Source organism: Falco rusticolus, chromosome 16, assembly GCF_015220075.1.
Source record: "Falco rusticolus isolate bFalRus1 chromosome 16, bFalRus1.pri, whole genome shotgun sequence".
Lineage (NCBI taxonomy): Eukaryota > Metazoa > Chordata > Aves > Falconiformes > Falconidae > Falco > Falco rusticolus.
In genome coordinates, this window is record NC_051202.1 from 7,103,270 (window position 1) to 7,124,966 (window position 21,697).

At 54.0% G+C, this 21,697-nt stretch overlaps 1 protein-coding gene and 1 long non-coding RNA gene across 6 annotated transcripts in view; one reads left to right on the forward strand and one right to left on the reverse strand.

Moving 5' to 3' along the window:
- Nucleotides 1–20,616, forward strand: part of SIK3 (SIK family kinase 3) — a 91,742-nt gene extending 71,126 nt beyond the window's left edge. For 3 of the 5 annotated variants that reach the window (XM_037409956.1, XM_037409957.1, XM_037409960.1), the window contains 14 exons: nucleotides 50–203; nucleotides 684–839; nucleotides 1,431–1,501; nucleotides 5,203–5,346; nucleotides 8,491–8,641; nucleotides 9,427–9,552; nucleotides 9,859–9,944; nucleotides 10,649–10,758; nucleotides 11,282–11,639; nucleotides 11,979–12,853; nucleotides 16,676–16,839; nucleotides 17,600–17,732; nucleotides 18,116–18,283; nucleotides 18,598–20,616. In XM_037409956.1, coding sequence (XP_037265853.1) covers nucleotides 50–203; nucleotides 684–839; nucleotides 1,431–1,501; nucleotides 5,203–5,346; nucleotides 8,491–8,641; nucleotides 9,427–9,552; nucleotides 9,859–9,944; nucleotides 10,649–10,758; nucleotides 11,282–11,639; nucleotides 11,979–12,853; nucleotides 16,676–16,839; nucleotides 17,600–17,732; nucleotides 18,116–18,273 — 2,686 coding nt within the window. In that variant the 3' untranslated portion in view covers nucleotides 18,274–18,283; nucleotides 18,598–20,616. The remainder of the gene's footprint in view (nucleotides 1–49; nucleotides 204–683; nucleotides 840–1,430; nucleotides 1,502–5,202; nucleotides 5,347–8,490; nucleotides 8,642–9,426; nucleotides 9,553–9,858; nucleotides 9,945–10,648; nucleotides 10,759–11,281; nucleotides 11,640–11,978; nucleotides 12,854–16,675; nucleotides 16,840–17,599; nucleotides 17,733–18,115; nucleotides 18,284–18,597) is intronic. The other 2 variants (XM_037409958.1, XM_037409959.1) reach the window with 1 other exon arrangement.
- On the reverse strand, nucleotides 20,372–21,437 carry LOC119158251. The gene is made up of 2 exons (XR_005107815.1): nucleotides 21,102–21,437; nucleotides 20,372–20,957 (listed from the first exon to the last, which is right to left on the reverse strand). It is a non-coding gene; the product is annotated as an uncharacterized LOC119158251 (long non-coding RNA).
- Nucleotides 21,438–21,697: the final 260 nt, after the last annotated feature.

Here is a 21,697-nt window from a genome sequence, read left to right on the forward strand (position 1 = left end):
TTCTCTGCACATCGTGCTAATTCACCTGCCTATAAATGTGATTGCACAGGACGGAAGTCATGGAAGACCTGCAGAAGCTCCTGCCTGGCTTCCCCCGTGTCACTCCTCAGGCTCCATTCCTGCAGGTGACCCCGAATGTGAACTTCATGCACAATGTGCTGCCTAGGCAGAACCTGCAGCCCACGGGTCAGCTGGAGTACAAGGTACTGACCAATGCACATGTTCCCTGCTGTGGTCCGTGCTCCAGCAGCACGGGCGGGGGGGGTGTTCGTGCTTGCACTTGCTCACTCTATTTGCCAGTTCCTTGGTCTCCATAAGATTCAAGATGTATCTTCTTGCTGTCCTTTTAGGTATGATTCTAGTGGGTTCCTTAAATAGCTGAAGAATGAAAAACCACTGCACTATGAAATTAATTAATGGGCTGGGTAGAAATAGGACTGCACTTGCCTGGCTTTGGAGCTGCAGGTTGCAGCCTGTCTGGCAACTAAAGCACAGTGCAGGGAAATGGAGAGTTAAACACTACTGACGCTGCCCCTCTCTGCCCCACGTCAGCTCTGAGGTGTTGGTGCTATTCCTTAATCTCTCCTGAAGCCCAGGCTTGTCTTCTCTCATGCCTGCGTGTCTGGGTTTGTGACCTTGAAGCTGCCGTACAGGTTGATAACAGCACTGTCTGTGCTTCCCAGGAGCAGTCGCTGCTGCAGCCCCCCACCCTGCAGCTGCTGAATGGCATGGGTCCTCTGGGGCGGAGAGCATCAGATGGCGGAGCCAACATCCAGTTACACGCACAGCAACTGTTGAAACGTCCTCGAGGTCCATCTCCGCTCGTCACTATGACGCCAGTAAGTAGCAGAAGGAGAGAAGAGAATTGGTGGTGTGCTTATAAATATCTTCTCCCCCTGGCAGAGGCGACTGCCTCCAGGTCATAGCAGACAGAATAGCAGGCTCAGTCTGTAGCACTCTGGAAGCACTGCAGGGAGTGTGCCCGCTTGCTTCTGAAGGTTCCCCACTCTGGAGCAGCAAGGTACTCTCTCCCTTTGTGGGAGAGTTGCTGTGCTCTCCTGTAGCCAGCAGCTGAGCTGGTATTCTCTGGAATTGACACGGTGTTTGTGAACTATTTTTTTAACAGCTGCTTTTCTTCTCCTTTGCTGTTCTAATAGAGAAAACCGTGCATTAATGCACATACTTTCATCCTTGGGGCACTTATATTAATGAATTTTACTGGTAGCACCAAAAGAAGCAGCAGCCTTGTAACAGGCAGTTTTGATTGGGGAAAGAATGCTGGAAAGGTTTCTTGGCCGAGTGTCCTTGGTGCTGCAGGAGACTGGACATATATCCTTGTGAAAGCTTGTTTAGGAAGGTCAGGTGTCTGCTGCATGGATGGGACCATGCTGACTGCTTTCTGGAACCCATGGCCTCTCTTATCTCTGCAGGCTGTCCCAGCTGTCACCCCTGTGGACGAGGAGAGCTCCGATGGGGAGCCAGATCAGGAAGCTGTGCAGAGGTAACTCCCAGTCTGTTCACATTTGCCCTTACTACCTCCAAGAGGCTCACCCTGTGGTGTTCCGCAGCTGAATTAAAACAAGCACAACCTCATCACAGGCAACAAAGTTGATTACAGCGAAGGCTCAACATTTCTCTTGTTGTTGTGGGTGTTGAGTACTGTAGGCAGTTACGCCTCTGACGCTGCTAGGTGCTTACAAAGCTGGATTCCCCCTGAAATGATCAGCTAATTGAGCAGTAGGTTCTCCAGAAACTCTGAAACTGCTAAATTTCTTTGCTTAGTGTGCACCAGCATGCAATACACACTAACCTGCAAAATGAGTGCTAAGTGATTCACCCCTCCCTGCTGAGTGATGGAGATTAGGAAGATCTCATCTGTGGCCTTGGGTGTCAATGCAGCTTTTGTATCAAGACATGCAGTAAACATCCAACTCTGATGCCTTAAACAAAGTGAGCTTGCTGGAAATACAGCTACCTCTAGTTTCCGATTTCAGCAATAGGCCTTAAAATAGTCTGCTCCAATAAGGAAAGGATCATTAGATATCGGGCTGGAAACTTCCATCCTCTTTGTCTGCTCCAAACACATACTAGGAGGCGGGTGGAATATGCTTGTACTTTCTCAATCCATGAAAACACTAACCATGTCCTTGCTAACATTTTCTTAGTAGCTTCTGCATAGTTTCTTCTCTGCTAACCAGCTGGTGCACTACATGTGGTGGGTGTGGTTGTGGAGTGCTCCTACTTCCTACCTCAAACTTGAAAAGTTTTCTGGATTACCCCCAACCCCGGTTTGTACGGGCTACCACCTCGAGTAAGGTAGTGTTTCCTCAGGGGCTGTGCTCAGGAGAAGGATTCAAACTGGGAGTTGGTGGCAGGCAGAGAAACGCTGGGCAGAAGTCGTACTCCAGAGCCTTCGCCAGCTCTTCTCCTTTCAGTGCTCCAGAGGGAAGGGGGATTTGAACGGTGGGTGTGTGCAGTGACAGATTGTGCAGAGTGTGCGCTGAGGCTCCTTTTGCCTACCTGAGCTTAGAAGAAAGTCAAAGCTGGTACAAATGGAAGAACTCACTTCCAGCCCTACCTGAGTTGGCACAGAGCACGTCTTGTGTTTTCTGTGTAGCCTTATGCTCTAATTCTTCACCACCCTCACCTTTGTGAGAGTGAGGACAGTATTTTCCAGCCTCATGAGCTGCTGTTCATCCACCGAGCCACAATACGGGGAAGGTACGTGCTCGTGACCTGCCCCAGCTGCAAGGCAGCATCATGAAAGAAATGAGACCGAGTCACAGTACTGAGCAGACGAAGAGCATGCACACCAGGCACTGTGGGCCGCATTCAGGCCCTGTTAAGCTGCTGTACCCTAACTGTGTGCTGTCTTCCCTAGCAGGACTCGGGAACACGGACTCTGTACACAACTGTACACAAATGCACTGCCCAGACAGCTATTAAAAGCTGTAATTTAGGGCCCATAATGTCCACCTGACATTATGTCCAAGACTGGTAGACAGTCTTTCTGATTGCAAATCTGATTCTTGGCAAGGGCATCCCCTTGCCCGTGGACATCTTACCTGGACAGATTTGTACCTCTCCTATTCTAAAACCTAAGGTTTCAGTCAAGTCTCTTAAGTTAATGCGTAAGCTCAGCTGGAAACCTTTGGAAACCCCCCTGCAGTATTTTGTAGGTTGCAAGCCACTGCAACGTTCAGATCCTGCTGAAAGGCAGGTCTCCTTGGACCCAGAGGTCACTTGGCTGCTCTCGGCAGTGCTGCCCTTAGTCCTCTCATACCACACGTTCTTCTTCCACCAGATGGCCCAGAAAAAGCCCCGTCCAGGTTGTGTGTTAACTTGCTCTCCACCCCCTTATGTTGCAACATGTCAGCAGTCATCAGAGGGGAAGGGTAAATAGCATTAACATCAGGGACAGATGCAAATATTTAGCTTCTCAGAACACTGCTCCGGATGCTCTGTATGCAGCCACCAGTGAGCAGTTTTTGCCCTCCTTAATCTGACCTTGAAAAGAGAGCATAATCTTTTCTCTGTTCAGGGAACAGTCGCATCTCCTTTGAGCTTTGGGAAACTTTCTTCCACCCAGAATGCTGTTATAGCTCATGATTGTTTTGTTCCCTGGAGGTTTGAAATAAAATGATCTTAGCAAACCACAACTGTAAAGCTCTTTGGGAAACTTTCCCTGTCTGCATCAGATGATTCTTAAACAGCTAATGGCACAGACTTTGGCAAGTTACCACAAGGCTAAGCACTTTTCATTCTGTTAACTTGCTGTCTTCTGCTTAAGTGGCTTCAGCAGCTAGCAGAGAGAGCCCGGGTTTGGAGAAGGCAACAACTTTATTGCTTGCTGCTCTTCTGTGCTTTGCCAGTTGAAGTTGCAGGGAGCCTTAGTAGAGGAAAAGAGCAAAGGTGAGAATTCCCTGTTAGTTCCCTGGTGTTGCTGTCCAAGTGATCTCTGTCACAGTTACCACAGCCACCCCGTCACTGGTTCACAAGAGTAGAAATAGTTGCGTTCGTAGGTGGGCATTCATCCCACCTGGCCTTGAGTGGGTGAAGTGCTAGCTCCCCTGCTGTCACAAGCCAGGGCATCCTGGGTAGGTGCTTCATTTGTTATCTCTTCTGGCCCTGTGCCCCCAGCTGCTCTGAGCATTGCTGCAGCCAGTAGCTAGCAGCTCAGGGCAGCGGCCGTCAGAGCTGTGTGGCCCTTTGTCACATCCTTGCCAAAGCAGAGGCTCCGAGTTCAGCCCTGCACGCTCCCCCCCGTCTTTAGAGGGTTTGCAGAAGGACTGCAGTCTCCTAGTTGGGATGCAGAGGATGCTTTGGTTTAAGCTGCTGTCCCTGGGCTCTGGTTTAAGAGGGGGGCTCAGCCTTAGTGCTGGTGGCACTGGCCCCAGAGGAAGGGACCCTCTTGCCGCTCCATTTCTCATGCTGATTTTGCCCGGTGAATCGCTGGGTGATTCCCAGCTCCCTGGAGAATGGAGCAGGGACTAGATGGCGCACTTGGGCTGGGCTGGGCACCAGCCCTTTCTCAGCAGAGCCCTTCTCATGTTCCTCGGACAACCGGAGGCTCTACCCACCCGTAACCTCGGGTGGGGTGGCCCTCGTGCCCCCTTCCCCTGCTGACATGCTGGCTGCTGCTCACAGCTAGACGCAGGGCATCCTGGTGTAGGTCTGACATGCAGAGGCCATCCTGCAAGGGGGCAGCTGAGCAGCCGCTCTGCTCTGCGCCTGTTCTCCAGCCGGCTCTTGCTAGGATTATCTGTGACTCGTCTTTTGGCTCCGTGCATGCAGCAGGCTTCCCCACGGCTCAGTGGGGCCTTGGGAGAGGGAGGCAGACCTGCTGTAGTGGAGTAAGTCCACACTGAGGGCAGGTAGTCACCTGGGTATTCCCAAAGGGATATACCAGCATTCCCCTTGAGAAGAAACATGGCTTTCCTGCTGCGAATAGGAAGTGGCTGCTCTTTCCTTCTGAGGCTGGTGGTAGCACACAAGCAGCTGAAACTACGCTTGTCCCTTAAGCCCTGAAAACCCAGTGATGTGATGGGCACGGGCAGTGTGTCCGTGGTGTGTTTCTCCCTGGTTGGTTCTGAGCACTGCAGCCAGCGTTCTTCCCTCCCATTTACTCTGGATTTTCTAACACTCCCTGTTTTTGGAGTACTCCCATCAGTCTCTTATAAAATGTGCTCCTGCTTGTTGCAGATACTTGGCAAATAGGTCAAAAAGGCACACTCTGGCAATGACCAACCCTACAGCTGAAATCCCTCCAGACTTGCAGAGGCAGCTAGGACAGCAGTCCTTCCGACCCCGGGCTTGGGCTCCACACCTGGTACCCGATCAGCACCGGTGAGTAATGGCACCGGCCGTTCGGGCAGCTTTGCGCCAGGAAACCTGCTCAGATGTCGTCTGGAATGGAGCACTGAGGACATCCCGCTTGGCAGGGAGGGGTGAGGAGGAGGAACAAGTACAAAGAGCAGACCCGCAGAGCAGAGGGTGTCTGACCATGATGGGGACACTGGAGTTCTGTGCTGGCGTGGGCTCAGTGCCCACACAGATACAGGCAGCGTGGGGGCAGGAATCAGCTGGCTCTTCCCCTCCAGTCCCGTTTTCATGGCTGAAGATGACTTGCCGGAATGGCTGCCATCGCATAAGGGTTGGGAATAAGCTATTCATTTCAAAGGAAAGCTTTTCTCTGTTGTAGTGGTAGGTGTCAAGTTAGCAGTAGGTAGCAGATTTTCTACAGAATGTTTTCAGAGGCAGATGCAGGCAAAAGACTGCATCAAGAGTCATCTACACCACAGCTTAAAAACCTCACTGTTCTGCACCAGAGTTGTGTGTTTTGACTGCGAAGTCTCTTTGCAAAGCTCCTCAAGAGTCATTTTATTTCTAATCTGAATCCCTGATGGGAGTGATGTGGGGAAAGGAAGCTGGAGTGGGAAGAAGAAAATTGCAACGTCTGGGAAAGAGGGAACCTCTGCAGATTGGATCTAAACACACTCAAAGTGCGTGGGTGGGGCACTCCTGATGGAGAGAGGGGTTAATTTGATGCAGGGTCCTTGCCACAGCAGCAAATGGGGGATGCTAGTGCTGCAGAGGGAGCTTAAAAACCAGTGCTCTGAACCTCTCAGTGCTGAGAGTGCAAACCAATTGCAAACTGCAGTTTGCTGCCTGTTGGTCTCAACTGTTGAGAAAGCAGTCGCCTACCAGGCTAGATTGGTGCTCGTGTTCAGTCTTTCAGCCAGCTCACACTGGCAGGCTTGACAAAGCGCTTTTTATTGTAGCCAGATACCTGCTGAGCTGAGCACTGATGTAATCAGCAGAGACAGGTGAACTCTGAGCAGACTGAGACAGTGCTAGTGCCACGCTGGAACTCCGGAAAACCAAGATAAGCACCTCTGTACCCTGAAGTTAGTCCCTCACAGAGGTGCTTGGGGGATGGGAGGAGCAGGAGGGGAAAGATTTCTAGGGTCACAGCTGGATAGGAGGAGGAGTGCAGCTTGCAAAACAACCAGAATGTGCTGTGTCCTGCTTTAAGGATTGCTTCAAATCATAAAGGTAAGCTGGGTCTCTCATGCACCGCAAGAACTGATTTTTTACACGAGCATTAAAACATGACCTGTAAATACGTTGGTGTCACCTCTGCCTCTTGGCTTTGGAGTCCTGAGGCTGTTGCATCATGAGCAGGGTGGTATCTGCCCATTCCACCCTCTGTGTCGTAACATGCTGTGAGCCTGCCTCGTGTTTTACCTGCAAAATCACAGAAACTTCATCTTACCATGGCCTAAACAGATTGCCCCGTGTTGTGTCCAAGACATGTATGGCACAGAAACCATTAGCAGTCCTGTGTCATCACATAAATAGACCGAAGTTATTGAATGGCAGGTGGGTTTTTATTTTAGCACCTAACAGGTTTTAAGCCATCTTCTTAAGTAGCACGTGGTTTTGGTCATGGGAGCTTAGTAACTGAAAGCAGAACTGAAGTACCACAGTTGTACAAGGCAGGACAGTTGTTCTGCCTTGGCCACGTGGATTTGGGAACCTCAGCATAATTTTATCTGTAGCTTCTGCTTCCCATCACTACAGCAGGAGATCAGATGGATCAGGACAATGGATGGAGTGGCAGCGAAAGGCAGGGGCACAGCACTGTCCTTGGAAGAAAGTTGTGTGTCATCTATAGAAACTAAAGTAGGTCCTAAGGCAGGCCAAGTGACAAGAACTGAACCCAGCATGCTGGAAATGGTCCAGCATCAGTCACCACCTGATAAGGGGAAGCCTCTCCTGGAGAAACCATTTCACTTGGTGAAACAGGCTTCGGGAAAGCCGTGCTCAGAGTAGCCACAGCAGTGACTTGCCTGCGGTAACGTGGTTCAGGGCCACACCAGTGTGCAGCCAGATGGGCTCCTGTCGGGTTTAGTGCCAGGATGTCAGCAGTGCTGTCAAGACCATGTCTCTGTGAGCTTCTCACAGACAAAGGCTGCTGTTGGAGCCTGTACCATGAAGAATACTCCATGTTTGCTGGGTTTTATAGATTGCATTTGCACAGGAACCATTAGTGCAGGCAGAGAAACCTGATTTTCTTTGTTGTAAGACACAGTGACATGTATGGAAAGTTAGCTTTGCTCATGGTAGCACAGGTTGCACCTAATGGCAGGGCAGGAGCTTAGTGCTTGACTTTGATAATGGGGAGCACCAACTCTGGGAGAAAACAGCTCCTGAAAAAAATTTGGCTCCCTCTGATGGTGAAGAGGAAACCTCATTGTGAAGGGAAGGTGCTTGTAGTGCCTTGGGCACGGTTGCCTCCAAGACTGGCTGTGTCTGCTTTTCAAATGTCCCCATTCTGATCACCGAGTGCCAAGCATCCGGGCAGCTGGGAGGCTCTGCCTGTGAAGTGACAGCTTGGTTAATGCATTAGAAAGATTTCCCCTACTGTGCAGAGTTACGTCCCTGCCCTCTTTCTTTTTTTGATTCAGTGCATCTCTAAGCACAGATGCCAGCCCCCCTTCCTCCTCAGAGGCTGCAGAATGCTCAGGCTCCTTTCTCCATGTGCCCCTCCTGTTTTCCACAGGCATCGGTTGTAGTCAGGGGCCCTGGGGAGCTGGAAGGCTCAGGAAGTGGCAGCTGAAGAGGGGGATTTCAGATGTTTATGGTGCTGAATGGTTTCCGTAACCCTTTTCCATCTGAGGGATAGATCCATCTGAGGGATAGATCCATCTGTATGGGTGGACAGTGAGTTGCTGCCCATCTGGAATCTGGTTTCGGGCTGAGTCGTCTCCAGCCTTAAAACACGTTCATCTGCCCAGGCACTGAGGATACTCAGTAATCCTGTTTTCTGTTCATGGTAATGGTGGCACTTCATTTCTTGATCTAAAACATGGTTTATTCTGGGTGAGTGGGCAGGTAGAACTTGGCATGGCTGGTGTATATTACATGTCTCTGCACCAGAGTTTGTTTTTTTGCTGGCATCACTAACCCACTTCCCCATGTGTTCAGTTCTATTTACAAGGACTCAAATACGCTGCACCTCCCCACTGAACGCTTCTCCCCAGTTCGGCGCTTCTCTGATGGTGCTGCCAGCATCCAGGCTTTCAAAGCCCACCTGGAGAAGATGGGCAATAACAGTAGCATCAAACAGCTTCAGCAGGTAAGGGAGGGGTGGGGGTCCTCAAAAGAGCCTCTGCAACGGCTTCTTATTGCCTTAGCCTTGCTGCCTCAGGGGGCAAAGAGTGAAATCTTCACTGCTAATGGCTGAGGACACGCAGTGGTGCCTTTCCCTCTGTATATGTGCAGCAACCCTGCTGAGTGTCCTCTAAACGTATGTTCTGTTTGCCTGCAGGCCAGGAGCCTTGGGGGCTTCCACCCCCCTTTTTCTGGGGAGCAGATCACATGCATTGCCCGTGCGTGGGCTGTTCAGCCTGCCCTCGCAGGTCCCGCCAGCGCTGTCAGGCTGTGGCTGCTGCTCTCCCACACTTTATGTGGCAGTAGAGTTTTGGGGCTGTTCCAGGGTGTCCTGGGAAAAGGGCAGTTCCTACCACCCGAGTTTTGGAGTGTATTGTATGCTCTTCCCGATGCAGCCAGAGCACGTCTTATCAATGGCTTGAGCAGGATCCGGCCCCAGGACAGGACTTTCACCTTGCAACACAGCAGAAATATGAGATGCTCTTTTGACCTTGAAGTTACCATTACTAGAGCTTTGTGTTTGCATTTCTAAGGGAATGTAACGGTACCAGCGCTTGGTGTCACGTGCACTCATTTCTGTTGTCTAAGGCTTGAGCTAGCCATCTTACCACACTGATTCTGTCAAGTTAAATGGATTAGGATTTCTTTACTGGCTTTTTCAGATGGGTAGGCTGCAGAGAGTGCCTTTTTGCACAGCAAGCGTGCCGTGCACGAAAAGGTCACTTACAGGGTGCATCGGATCCATTACAGGAGTGTGAGCAGCTTCAGAAGATGTATGGTGGGCACATGGATGAGAGGACGCTGGAGAAGACACAGCAGCAGCACATGTTGTACCAGCAGGAGCAGCACCATCAGATTCTTCATCAGCAGATTCAGGTACTGGAGCCTGAGCCAGACCTTCTGAAGGCTCAGCTGTGTCTTCCCGCATTGCTGCAGATGCAGCTACTGAGCGGGTCCCAGAGGGGTTGAGGAGGGTACTTTGCTCGGCTTGCTGTAGTGAAAAGCAAGCCTGAAGGACGTCGGCAATGATGTTTGCACAGCTGCTGCGATAGCCAGAGCTGCAGTGAGGGACTGAGAATTTGGTGAATATGTCCTACTTCACCAGTCAGTGTTTTCTAAATTTTCTAGTTGAGACATTATTGATTGCAAACACTTTGTTTTTTCTTCTGGTGCCTGGTTCAGGACTGTATCCGGCCACCCCAGCCGTCTCCACCCTTGCAAGCTCCCTGTGAAAACCAGCCAGCTCTGCTCACTCATCAGCTTCAGAGGTAAAAGAACAGCTTTAGCAAAGCTCTGGGCAATGGGGTTTGCTCTTACTCAAGCCCAGGGATGAGCACTTAGGAGAGTCCAGGGCCGAGCTGGAAGTGTATAAAGTTAGAATAGCATAGCCAGTTCCCAGGTGAATGTGCCTGGTCCTCTTAGCTGGATTCTGTCTGAAGGAATTTTAGAAGCAGAGAAACATGATGCAAAGGCACAAACCTGCTTTCAACAGATGATTGACAGTTCTGCCTTTTGACCAGCTTAAACATGTTATTACCTTCAGTAGCCAATTTCTCTCATGCTTTCTACTCAGAGCTGCTGCTGGGTGTCTCTTACCTGCTCAGGCCTTTGGTTAGGTAATCATCCTTGGCTTCAGCACCCTGACTTGTAGATGAGGTGGGCTGACCTGTGGGAAGGGAGAAAGGAGGGTTTCTCGCTGGCCACAGTGAGTCAGGAGGCGAGCCTGGGCTGTATTATGCCCGGGTTTCTGTTGTAGCCACTGGGCTATGCTTACTACCTGTGTGACTTGGGCAAGTCCAGTGGCTCTCAGAAGAGAAACCAAGCTGTAAAAGAGCTTGGGATCCCAAGCAAGGGCTGTGTGGTGTTTATTTAAAACAAGAGAAACGCAACATTTGGCATCAGCTCTCCCAGTTGAAAAAGGCATCTTAATGAGGAGCAGACATGATGAAAAGGTGCTTGTTTCTCTGCGTAGGTTGCGGATCCAGCCATCCAGCCCGCCCCCGAACCACCCTAATAACCATCTCTTCAGGCAACCAAACAGCAGCCCACCTCCCGTGAGCAGCAGTGTGCTCCAGCCCCACGGTAAGCGCTGACGGTTCACCGAGCCATCTGTGCTCCTCTGGGTGGGCCACTTGGCAGAACCGTATGGTCCTACCAAACCTCCGGGAAAACAGTGTGGGGGGGGTGCCGGGGGCTTCAGTTCCCCCCTGCGGCCCAGTCCTTGCGCGGTTTGCTGATGATGTAAAAGATCCTCCATCTGGCAGCAAGGGCTTGTGTTGTTGAGAGCTTGTGAGGAGCTGCCAGCTGGAATGTGCTGTTGGGTTTCTTGTCATAAGATCCTTATCGCTCCCGGGGGTGGGGAGGAAGGGCTGATATTCTTGGGTTTATGCAAATCACTGTCAGCTCCGCTTTGTTTCTCTTTCTGTGCAAGGGGCTCTTGCTGTGACCTTTGCACGCTGGCACAGCATGACAGAGCAGTCGGGAGCAGTGCTCCTCAGCACCCGCCGGGACTCCCAGTATGGCCCAGAAGAGCAGCAGCTCCCGTGCGGGGCAGAGCTCGTTCCCGAGCCTCGGCACAGGTGCTGAGGGTCTTTGTTCCTTGTAGGTGCCGCCTCCCAGTCCCAGTTCCAAGGGATGCCATCCCACAACACAATCTTCCCGCAGTCTGGTAACTGTTCCCCTCCCCCAAACATGGGGCTGACGTGCCTGGGCCTGCAGCAGCAGTCACAGCCTCAGCAGGTCACTATCCAAGTGCAGGAGCCCGGCGACATGGTCAGCAACAACCTCCTGCAAGGGGCCTCTGTGGCCGGGCAGGGCATGTCCTCCCACGCGCGGGGCATGCCCATCAGCCCCAGCGCCAACCAGATCCAGATGCAGCACCGCGCTAACCTGATGGCCTCCCTCACCTACGGCCACAGGCAGCTGTCCAAGCAGCTCAGTGCCGACAGCGCCGAGTCGCACAGGTAAGGCCACCAGCCGTCCCTGCACTGCTTCCCCCCAGCTGGGAGCAGGGAGGAAGAGAAGAGGGCGGGCATCTCGGGGTGAGACGTGCTTTCCTCACCACCCCAGGACTGTGCCGCACTGGTTTTGGGAGCAAGCTGTCTCCTTGCCCCTGGGCAGCAGTTCCCGAGCCAGGTCAGAGCTCTGACAGTCTGCCAGGCTGCTGCATTCACGTGCCTTAGGAAGCAGCTCCTGCCCGGGAGCAGCTCTGTCTGCCTCCTGAGCAGACAAGGCAGCCCAGCATGCCAAGCCGAGCCGGAGCTGCTGCAGTGCAGTCACTCGCTCTTTTCTGTTCTTTGCAGTCTGAACGTGAACAGGTATCCCCCCGCCAACTACGACCAGGTGCACTTACACCCCCACCTGTTCCCAGAGCAGCCTCGCGTTTCCCCCAGCAGCTACAGCCCATCGGGAGGAGTTGGGTTTCCTGCAGCTCAGCAAGCTCTGAAAGTCCCGCAGCTTGACCAGTATCCCAGTTTCCCTCAAAATGCACATCAGCAACAGCAGCACTACACCGCATCGGCACTACAGCAAGCACTGTTGTCCCCAACACCTCCCGACTACAGCCGACACCAGCAGGTACCGCACATCCTCCAGGGACTGCTTTCTCCCCGGCACTCTCTCACGGGGCACACGGACATGCGGCTGCCCCAGGCAGAATTTGCACAGCTCATCAAGCGGCGGCAGCAACAGCAGCAGCAGCAAGAATTTCAAGAGTTGTTCAGGCATATGAGTCAAGGGGATGCTGGGAATATGGGCCCCAGCGTGGGACAGAACCTCTCGGAGCGCCAGTCGTTGTCTTTGCCTTATCAGAGTGCTGACACGTACCACCCACAGAACAGCCCCCAACATCTCTTAAAAATCAGGGCACAAGAATGTATCCAGCAGGTACCTGCGTCAGTGCCGCCGCACGGATACGTACACCAGCCAGCCCTGTTCCATTCGGAGAGCATGGAGGAGGACTGCGCATGCGAGGGTGCCAGGGACAGCTTTCCAGACAGTAAGAGTTCAAACACATTGACCAAAGGTTGCCACGAGACCCCTCTGCTTGTAAATGCAGGAGGGCACGGGGACCCAGAATCTTTGCTAGGAACTGCTAATCACGCGCAGGAGTTGGGGACGCATCAATACAGACATCAGCCCGCTGCTGGATTCAGTAGGAATAAGGTGCCCAGCAGAGGTAAGGCTTCCAGCCGCTCGCGTAGGCGAAACAAACGCTCTTCCGTGCTGGCTGCGTGCCACCCGCCTTCCCGCCGGAGGACACCGTCTCTACCCAGCACGGCAAGGGTTTCGTGACATACTTTGCATAGCACGGAATTACCTAGATTCTTGGCTTTTGTGGCCTGAAGTAAATTGCAGGCATAGTCTCTCTAATAAACAGTGTTAAATAAGAAGGGAACCCGATCAGCTGCTTCTCTTTGGAATTTGACCTACTTCTGCAGGCAGGTAAAGACCAGCTGCCAGAGCACCGCCATCTTCTCGGGGATGCTGTGTGCTCTCAATGTGTTTGCTCTCGTTGGCGATGTTCCCCATCCTGTGTAAACAACAGGCTAGAAACGGTTGAGTTGTTAGCGTACCCCTAACTGTAGCAGAGGATTCCTTCTCTTGAGAGCAGACCCTCGAGTCCAGGCTTTGCTACAGCTTCCGCAAACGCGCACAGCAGGAGTGGTGGTAAATGTCTCGCGGCTAAGGCTGCCTTGCAGCAGCTCCCCTGGCACTTGGGGAAGCAGCAGCAGCAAGGCTCTAGCTCTGCTTGAACTAGAAGGGGTTGATTCTGAAGAAAGTGAGTTTAAACTTGCCATTAGCGTCTGAAGACCTTTCCTGCTAGTTGGAAGCAGTTGCGCCTTTGCTCCTCGGTGGCTGCGTTGGCAGCGGTGTGCTGTAAGAAATTCCTGCCTGAGCTGTAATTACAGGCCTTCTCTGCATGAAAAACACCATCCTAGCCCCTTGCTAAGAGGGCTTTGAAGAGAGGCTTTCCAGGCTGAGCTGGGCGGATCAGTATTCACTGCGGGGCTGAGTTGTGCTGGTCTGCAGCCATCAGCTTGCCCTTGGCACAGAGGACCCTGCTGGGGAGGAGCAGTGTCCAGGGCACAGGAGGCATGGCTTTGTTTGGGGACACAGCACGGGTTTGTTGGGAAAGTACTGGGTTGGAACAGACTGGCTCAGAGGGCAGAGCTGGCATGCCAAGCCCTGGCCCCCCAGAGAGCAGGCTGGGGGTAGGGACAAGGCACGGCTGTTTTGCAGTAGTCTTCGATTTTGGATTACCAAGGTGTTTGCTCTTGGACCGCAGGTTTCCCTGTGGTGCTTGAAGCACGAGAGGGGAGAAGCACCCCAGGTTAATCAGAGGTTGGAAGCTCTGGAGGTGCATTTTGTTCCGAATCATGAGTTTGCATCATAATACTGTAGACTGTTAGATGAACAACAAGTTTTAATGAAGTCCGAAGCTGAATTTCTGTCCCCATAATGGTGCTAGAGCCAGTTACACAATGGCAAAGGACTTTAGCCTATAAGACTTCGTAAATGAGTAAAAGCAAGTAAATGTTTACAAATAGTATTGTGTAAGCCCTTCTGACAGGGCTGTTTGTAGGGCTCATGTAGTAAGCTATGTCCTGAGATGTGACCGCTTGCACTGCTTTCCTCCTAGCGCTTCAATAACCCACTTGGAATCAGGCCTGCACTGCTTCGGTTCCAGGCAGGGTTGACATCTGAGCTGCCTAGGTGCCCGTACCTACAATTAAATCCTACAAAACCTCGGTGAACGTGCCGCTAGCCTGCCGGTGCTTTGCCTCACCCGTGTGTAGCCCAGCTCCAGCGTTGCCCAGCACACCGTGCGCAGGCACCGGGGGATGAGCGGGGAGACTTGCCCTGGCTGAGCGTAGCTCCTCTCCCTGTGCCGGTGCTGACAGCTGGGCTTTCTCACCCACATCCCTGGGTTCTCCTGTTATTTTCCCTACGCTGTGTTGTAAAACTGCAACTTCTCTTGAGACGGGGTGTATCTTCTCTTGCACCCCGGCTCACCAAGTGTATTTTCCCTGGAGCGGGGTGTAACTTCGCAGTGACTTGGGAGTATTTGTGCCTTCTAAGGGAGCGTGTTGACCCTGATCAAAAAGCCCTGGCTTGTCTGTTGAGCATCTGCTGGAGATGGCAGCTGGTGACGGCGAGAGTGTCAACCAAGTCTGTGTTTAGGATGTGACTAAACCACTTTTGAACGACTTCGCTCCAGTTTTACTCCAACCTAGCCGTCACAGGGCTGGGAACGCTGCCCATGGGAAACCTGCCTCTCCTCAGCACTGAAGGAGCTGAGCTGGCGGCGGTGGTCCTGCCCGCGGTGCCAGTGTCACATGCCTCACCGACACAAAGGCCGCCTGGCGCAGGAGCCCGTCCCCTATGGATGCAGGGATGAAAGGCTTTCCTGCCGCGGGTTCGGGCTGCTGGAGCAGGGTTGGGGCGAGTCAGGGAGCGTGAATTCAGGCTGTCCTGTCCCTCAGCCTGAGCCACGGCCCCAGAGGTGCTGTGCTGGCAGCGGGAAGCGTGCAGTTGTATTTTGGGCCCAGGCCATTCCAGGCTAAGGGGACTTGCCCCATCGTGCCTTGTTGCCTGCAGCGCAGGGGCCGGTGCCGGGGCTCGCTGCTGGGCCTGGCTGCCGGAGCACTTCGGCACCAGGGCTGTTTGTGGAGCTGGAGAAGCAGGCTGTTGGCCCAAACAACTGTTCCCACAGTTGGAGCGGCGTCCCGAGCAGTGTGTGGGTGGCACTGCTCCGCCAACATCTGTTACTTCATGTTTTCCTTCTCGCTTTTCCGGGAAAGCTGACTGTTAACCGCACGTAACCCCACGGTTGTGCAAAGGAAGGGGGAGGCTGGCTGCATCGCTGGCTGCCCCGGGACGGGGCTCCTGCAGAACTGCCATGTCTCTGAGGGTGGAAGGGCATTGGGAGCGGTGTGCTAGCCGAGCAGCATGGAGAGCGCGGGTGGCAGACTGCGCCTGGGACGGGGTCTCGTTTGGATCCTGGTAACTTTATGGACAGGTCTCTGTGGGGAGCATCTTTCTGGCATCTCGCAGTTGCAGTCCCAGCCAGGAGGTGCAGTGTCCCAGCACAGCAGCAGATTGCTTCCTGCTGGCTGGAGCGCCACGAAAGCCGATAGCTCTGGCCAGGGAGCCTACCTGCAGCTGTGTCATTTCAGGGCGGCTCCCCAGTGCTCACGGCCACGTCTGCGTGTTTGTGCTCCACAGGGCTACTCGCTGAGAGCGAGCTGTTTATGTACATCAAACCCGATGATAGGCTTCTCCACACCTCAGGACTTTTAATTCAAAACATCGTGTACTTGATGACGAGAGGTTTTGCTTGATAGGAATGTAGCCTTTACCCTCGATCATAAGAGCTTGCAGTGCAGATGGACTTTGCCAGGCAGAACACTCATGTACTCCTACAGCCAGATTGTGGGAGGGCAGGGAGAAGTCATCTGATAAAAGCGAACATCCTGGCCAACTCTTCCAGCAAGATTATGTTGCTTACAATTGCCAAAGGGCCCTGCTAGAATGTCCCGTGTTGTAGGCTGGGGAGACGCTTCTACCTTCTCTCTTGTGTAATGATGTGAGCAATGCAGGGAGGAGAGTGGAGGGCGAGCTCGGGCTTGAGGGGAAGGCGGTGGTGCTGGGAGGCAGTCGGAAGGGGTCTGGTTCCTGTGCTGTGGTGGTGTTTTTGTAGACCTGATTGGAGGCAACTAGCGTTGGGATCTTTTGGGATCTCAATGCTGAAGGGAGAAGCCTACCCAAGTGCCGGTGGGGGGGTGGGGGGTGAGGGTGCTGGTGCTGCATCACCTCAACAAGAGCAGCTGGGGGTCCCTATCCACCTGGCCAGCAGCATGCTGGTCCGACAGCGATGGGTGTTGGTTCGTGCCATCTCATCTCAGACCCACAGTTTTGCGGTGGCGCGCGTCGTTGAGAGCTGCAGGTTCCTTGTACTAATCTGTTGTTCTTCTGTCCTGTCTGATTTGATTTCAAGAGTCCATCGTAGGGAACTGTATGGACAGGAGTTCCCCCGGCCAAGCGATGCAGGTGCCTGACCACAACGGACTGGGCTACCCTGTGCGACCCGCCTCCAGTGAGCACCCGCGGCCCAGGACCCTGCAGAGACATCACACCATTCAGAACAGTGATGATGCCTACGTAGGTTTGAAGAAACCTGTGCCCGGCAGGGCTTCAGCCAGTGCAGACCTTCCTCGATGTGTGTGGGTTACGTACAGGGTGTCCTACAGCAGAGGCAGCGCCCGGCTCTGCGGCGCTGCTGGGGTTGAAAAGCTGTGGGGGCTGCTTTAGTTGGCACATCATGTTTGCTTGATACCGAAAATGTTTTAGCAGAGACCGATGTGGGAATGCTCCTCCTTCGCTCAGTCTGCCCCAGGGCCGCTCGCTTCTGTAGCTGTGGCATCTCTTCTTTTCCCTTCAAGGACCTTCTGATGAAACAGTCTGGGCTGCTGCAGGCCTGGCTCTGGCTGTGGACGGCTTTGCAGACACACCGAGCCCAGCTTTCAGTTCTGCAGTGCTGCTAAACCCGCTGGCCATGGCAGCCCAGACCTTGACCGAGAGCAGAGTGGCTGCTCCGCTCCCCTGTGTTTTGGGCTGCTGGGAACAGTCCTGCCCAGATCTTGATGTGTTCTTTGCTGCAGCTGCTTTCTGCTATAAATGAGAAGGGCTCTTCCCTGGTTAATTCAGTGCAGGTCCAGAAGGGACTTGGACTGTCCAGTCCATTATTGTGTTGAGGGGACGCTGTCTGCACCTAAGCTGTACTTGATGTACAGCTCTTATGTGTACATAGAAACTCGCTGAAGGCTTGCAGAAGCTCCTGGGTGGCCTGTCAGAGAGCTGGGGGAGCAGCAGGGTGCCTCATCCCGAGCCCTCTTTGACTTGTGTCCTGCTGTCTCTGCAGGTGCAGTTAGATAACTTACCTGGAATGAGTTTAATGGCAGGAAAAGCACTAAGCTCTGCTCGGATGTCAGATGCCGTCCTCAGCCAGTCGTCGCTGATGGCCAGCCAGCAGCTGCGTGACAGGGAGAGCGAGGGTAAGGACCTGGCCGAGCTGCAGAGACGTGGCATGGAGGGTGTGAGCCGTTGTTCAGGCTCTGGGCCGGGAGCGGAGAGGAGCAGCTTGCAGGCTGTGTTGCAAAGCCACCTCTCCTCCGAGCGAGCAGTGCCGGCAGGGAGCAGGGGCTGCGTGGGCCGTGGGGAAGCGCGTGCTGGTGAAGGGCAGCTCCTTGGGTGCTGCTGCTGTTAGAGCCCGGGCTGGCGGGAGCAGCGGTCTGGGCATCCTGAAGAAACACAGGGCTGCTTTGCCTGTGATGTGACCCTTTAGGCTGTGACAGCCTGCTGGCGTGATGCCCGCGCTGGAGCTGTAACTCCTCAGTGCTCCTTGTGCAAACTCCGATGCCGTTCTTTGGCCTTTCAGAATGTGGGGAAAGTTTGGAAGGTCAAGAGCATCCCAACCTAGGTGATGGCAACCAGCATCTAAACACCTCCTGTTACCCGTCGACATGTATTACAGACGTCCTACTGAGCTACAAGCACCCGGAGGTGCCCTTTGGGATGGAGCAGGCAGGGGTGTAACCAGGAGGGGGTGAGTATTCCAGTGTCCTCCTCTTTGCAGCCGCACACCAAGGGTCACCCAGATGGTGGGGTGTCTCCTTCCCTGCCCTGACCCTTGCCTCAGCACTGGTGCGAGGCTGCAGGAGAGACAGTCGGCTCTGGGCTTCCGTGCTGGCGGCTGCCTGCCGGCCCCCCCTTCGTTCAGGGGCAGCACCCCCCTTCCCAGGCCTTGGCTGCTCTTCCAGAGCCTGTGGGTCTGGACTGGGAATGCGACGGAGGGCTGTGGAGGCAGAGGTGCCATTCTCTGGTGTCTCCTAACATCTCTGCTTCTTCTCTCTCTTGCAGGTTTTATGTACAGCTTTGAAATGAAAAGGTCCATTTTAAACCAACAGTATCTAGCAGCATTGCGCCAAATTGCCGTAGTATTTCTGACTAACTGGAATACCATGGCCCCTTTCCTCATAATCAGTTCATCCAGTGTGTTGTTCCTTTGGTTTCTTTAATTTTTGCCACATTTGCCTGTAACTCCAGCTATCACAGAAATAACCAGAGAACCTGAGCCCTACACGTCGGCAGAGGATTTGCGGAGCCCGCGCACTGAGTCTGGTTTGGAGGGCTGTCACTGACCAGGGCCAGGCAGCCCCAGGGGCTGCTCCAGCCCCTCCTCCACCCGGAGGGGACTGCCACCTCCCCGGAGGGAGCTGCCACCGCCCCGGAGGGGGCTGCCACCGCTGGAGCCTGCCCCGGGGGGAACAGCAGGCAGGAGCCAAGCAGGCCGGAGCAGGGGTCCAGCTCCCCGGAAGCCATGCTGTCCTTCCGCTCTTTAACCCTTTGCACTGGGGAGGGGCCCGGCAGCAGGACCCCAGCCCGGCGGCACTGGCGGGGGGCGAGGTGGGTGCCAGCCCAGCCGCGGGCCCTTCCCATGAGCTGGCAGCGCAGCGCTCGTCCCACCACTCATCCCACCCCGGGGCTCCGGCCGGCCGGCGGGGGACACCCACCCCTGGTGCAATATGCTTCTTGTCTCATTTTTGTCTGCTTTTGTTCCTTCTCTGTTTGTCAGTGTGCTGAAAGGATCACCTCCTCCCTGCCCCCTGCTCCCCTTTTCTTTTCAAATCCGCATATGACTTGGGTTTTTTTTTTTTTTTTCTTTTTCCTGGCTTAATGTAGGGAAGACAGATTTATTTTTCTTTTCTTTGTTTTCTTAGCTTCTCCTTCTGATCATGTAGGAATTGTTTTTTGGTAAATGTTGTTTTATTATTATTGTTATTAATAAAAGGCAAAAGGAATTTCTGTTTGAGAGAAATTTTTAACTAGATTCTGTTCTATATGAATTGTGACTTGCACCTTTTGTTCAAAGTATTTTATTTCTTTTAATGACATTGTACTTGTGACTGGTTTTCTCTCTCGTGCCAGTGGCGACAGTGGTATTCTCCTTTATACAGTTCGGACGTGCATAGGTCTCTTCTTTGTCCTCCTTTCCATCCTTTCCTTGACGGATAGAGCGTGAAGCCCCCCCCACCCCCCACCGGGGCTCGGGAGCACTCGGTGTCATCATTGCCTTTGGGACTTTACAAGCTACAGCTCAAATTCTTCTTATTGACACTTTTCTGGAATATTTTTTTAAAAAAGGAAAAACCGACCCAGCCCTCCTGAATTTGCACAGAAGGAAGTGTGAAACCAGCACGGCAGAGGTGACTTTGCTATCCTTACCCACGCCTCTTCCCGGCCCCCCTCCTCCCCTGCCCCGGGAAAATAACGCTAACTGGCTCTGCCATCCCGAAAACCAGAGAGGAGAGAACCTCTGCGGCCGCCGAGCAGTGGCCAGGCCGGCGCTTCTGCCGGTGTCCCAGTGCCAGGCGGCTTTGCTGGGGCACCACCGTCCACGCACGATCCCTGCCCTGGTGCCTGCGGGCCAGGGGGGTGTGGGGAGCCAGGTGGGGCTTTGCCGGACGGAGCGGGGAGGTAGTGGGAAACACTGAAAGCCTTTTGCTCCGTACCTTTGGTTTGTTTTCCTTTTGTTTACATGACACTGTATTTCTGGGAGAGTCGAAGGCCGCCCTACAGCAAGCATCCGAAACAGCAGGGACTCGCTTAACCGTGCCATTTCGCAGTATCACACTTTTTTTTATCATTGCTTTGTATTGTAGTAATCAATACGCGCAGTATATGTTGAATGTATATTAATATACTTTGCTATTATTTCTGTTTTTTGGAAATGTCAGAAGTATTTTTTTCTTCCTCATTTATGTTGGACTAAAAAAAAGTTTCAGTAAATCTTCAGTCCATTTTTTTGTGGGTCACTTGCAACTAGTCAATTAGTTGGACAGTGGGATCATGACAAATAAAACCATGATTATGATCTTCTCTGGTCTCCTGTTTGCCTTGTTGCTCCATGCCCGCTGTGGAGGCGGAACAGCCTCACACCTCCGGGGGCAAAAGCTGGAGGCACGGCAGCGCGGCCACGCTGGCTCCCAGCCCACGCTCTCCTCCGTTCCTCCCCAGAGCGCTGCCCTCCGCGGGGGCAGCACGGCACCCCGCTTCTGTGGGGCACCCCGCTTCTGTGGGGCACCCCGCTTCTGTGGGGCACCCCGCTTCTGTGGGCTTTCCTGAAGCCCTCGGCTGCCTGCCCAGCCCCCACGCAGCGGCAGGACCTCCGACTCCGGTGCTTGGCTGCTCTGACTCATCATGCGGAGGATGCTCTGCAGCTGCAGTGGGTTTCGCTCACGTCAGCCCCTGCGGCTGCTGCGGCGGCTCCCGGCTCTGCCAGGGCAGAGGGCTCCGGGATGGGGGCACCCAGTGCCCTCCTCCACGTCTGCCCACCCCCCCTTAATGCAGCTGGGTCTGGTTACCTTGACCTCACTTGGCCAGCTCCTGGTGCAAGGCTGAGATCACTGCTTGCTTCCAGGGCCAGTTTTTCACCCCGACGAGCCCCGCCTGAGCCCGGAGGGGCCTGGGGAGCTGCCTGGGCTGGTGGGGAGCACGGCAGAGCTCCTGCCTGCCCGCCCCCCCCCCCCCCCCCCCCGCCCCCATCCCCTTCGGGAGGAGCAGCCTGGCACCGACGGTCTGGGCTGCATCCCTCCCTCAGTGGGCAGGGAAATGTGTTGCAGATCAAACCTGTCTTGTTGAGCGTGTCCTTCCAAAGCTGGGCTTTCCCGGGACCGAGGCTGGAGGCTGGGAGAGGAGAGGTGAGGGAGGGGAGCTGTGCCTGCCAGAGCAGTGCCTGGGGAGCCGGCCTGGGCTTGGGGCTCTCTGCAGCCCGGAGCATCGCCCCGCAGCTTCCCTGTGGCATTAGCCAGCCTCTCCTGCTGCCTGCGCCATCCAGGGGCTGTGCCCCCATTCTCCCCATCCCCTCTTGCCAGGCGGGTCCATGTGCTGGTGGCAGTGGGACGGGGCAGCACCTTGGTTTGGCTGCAGAGCGGCTTTGGGCTGGGGGGGGCATTTGGGG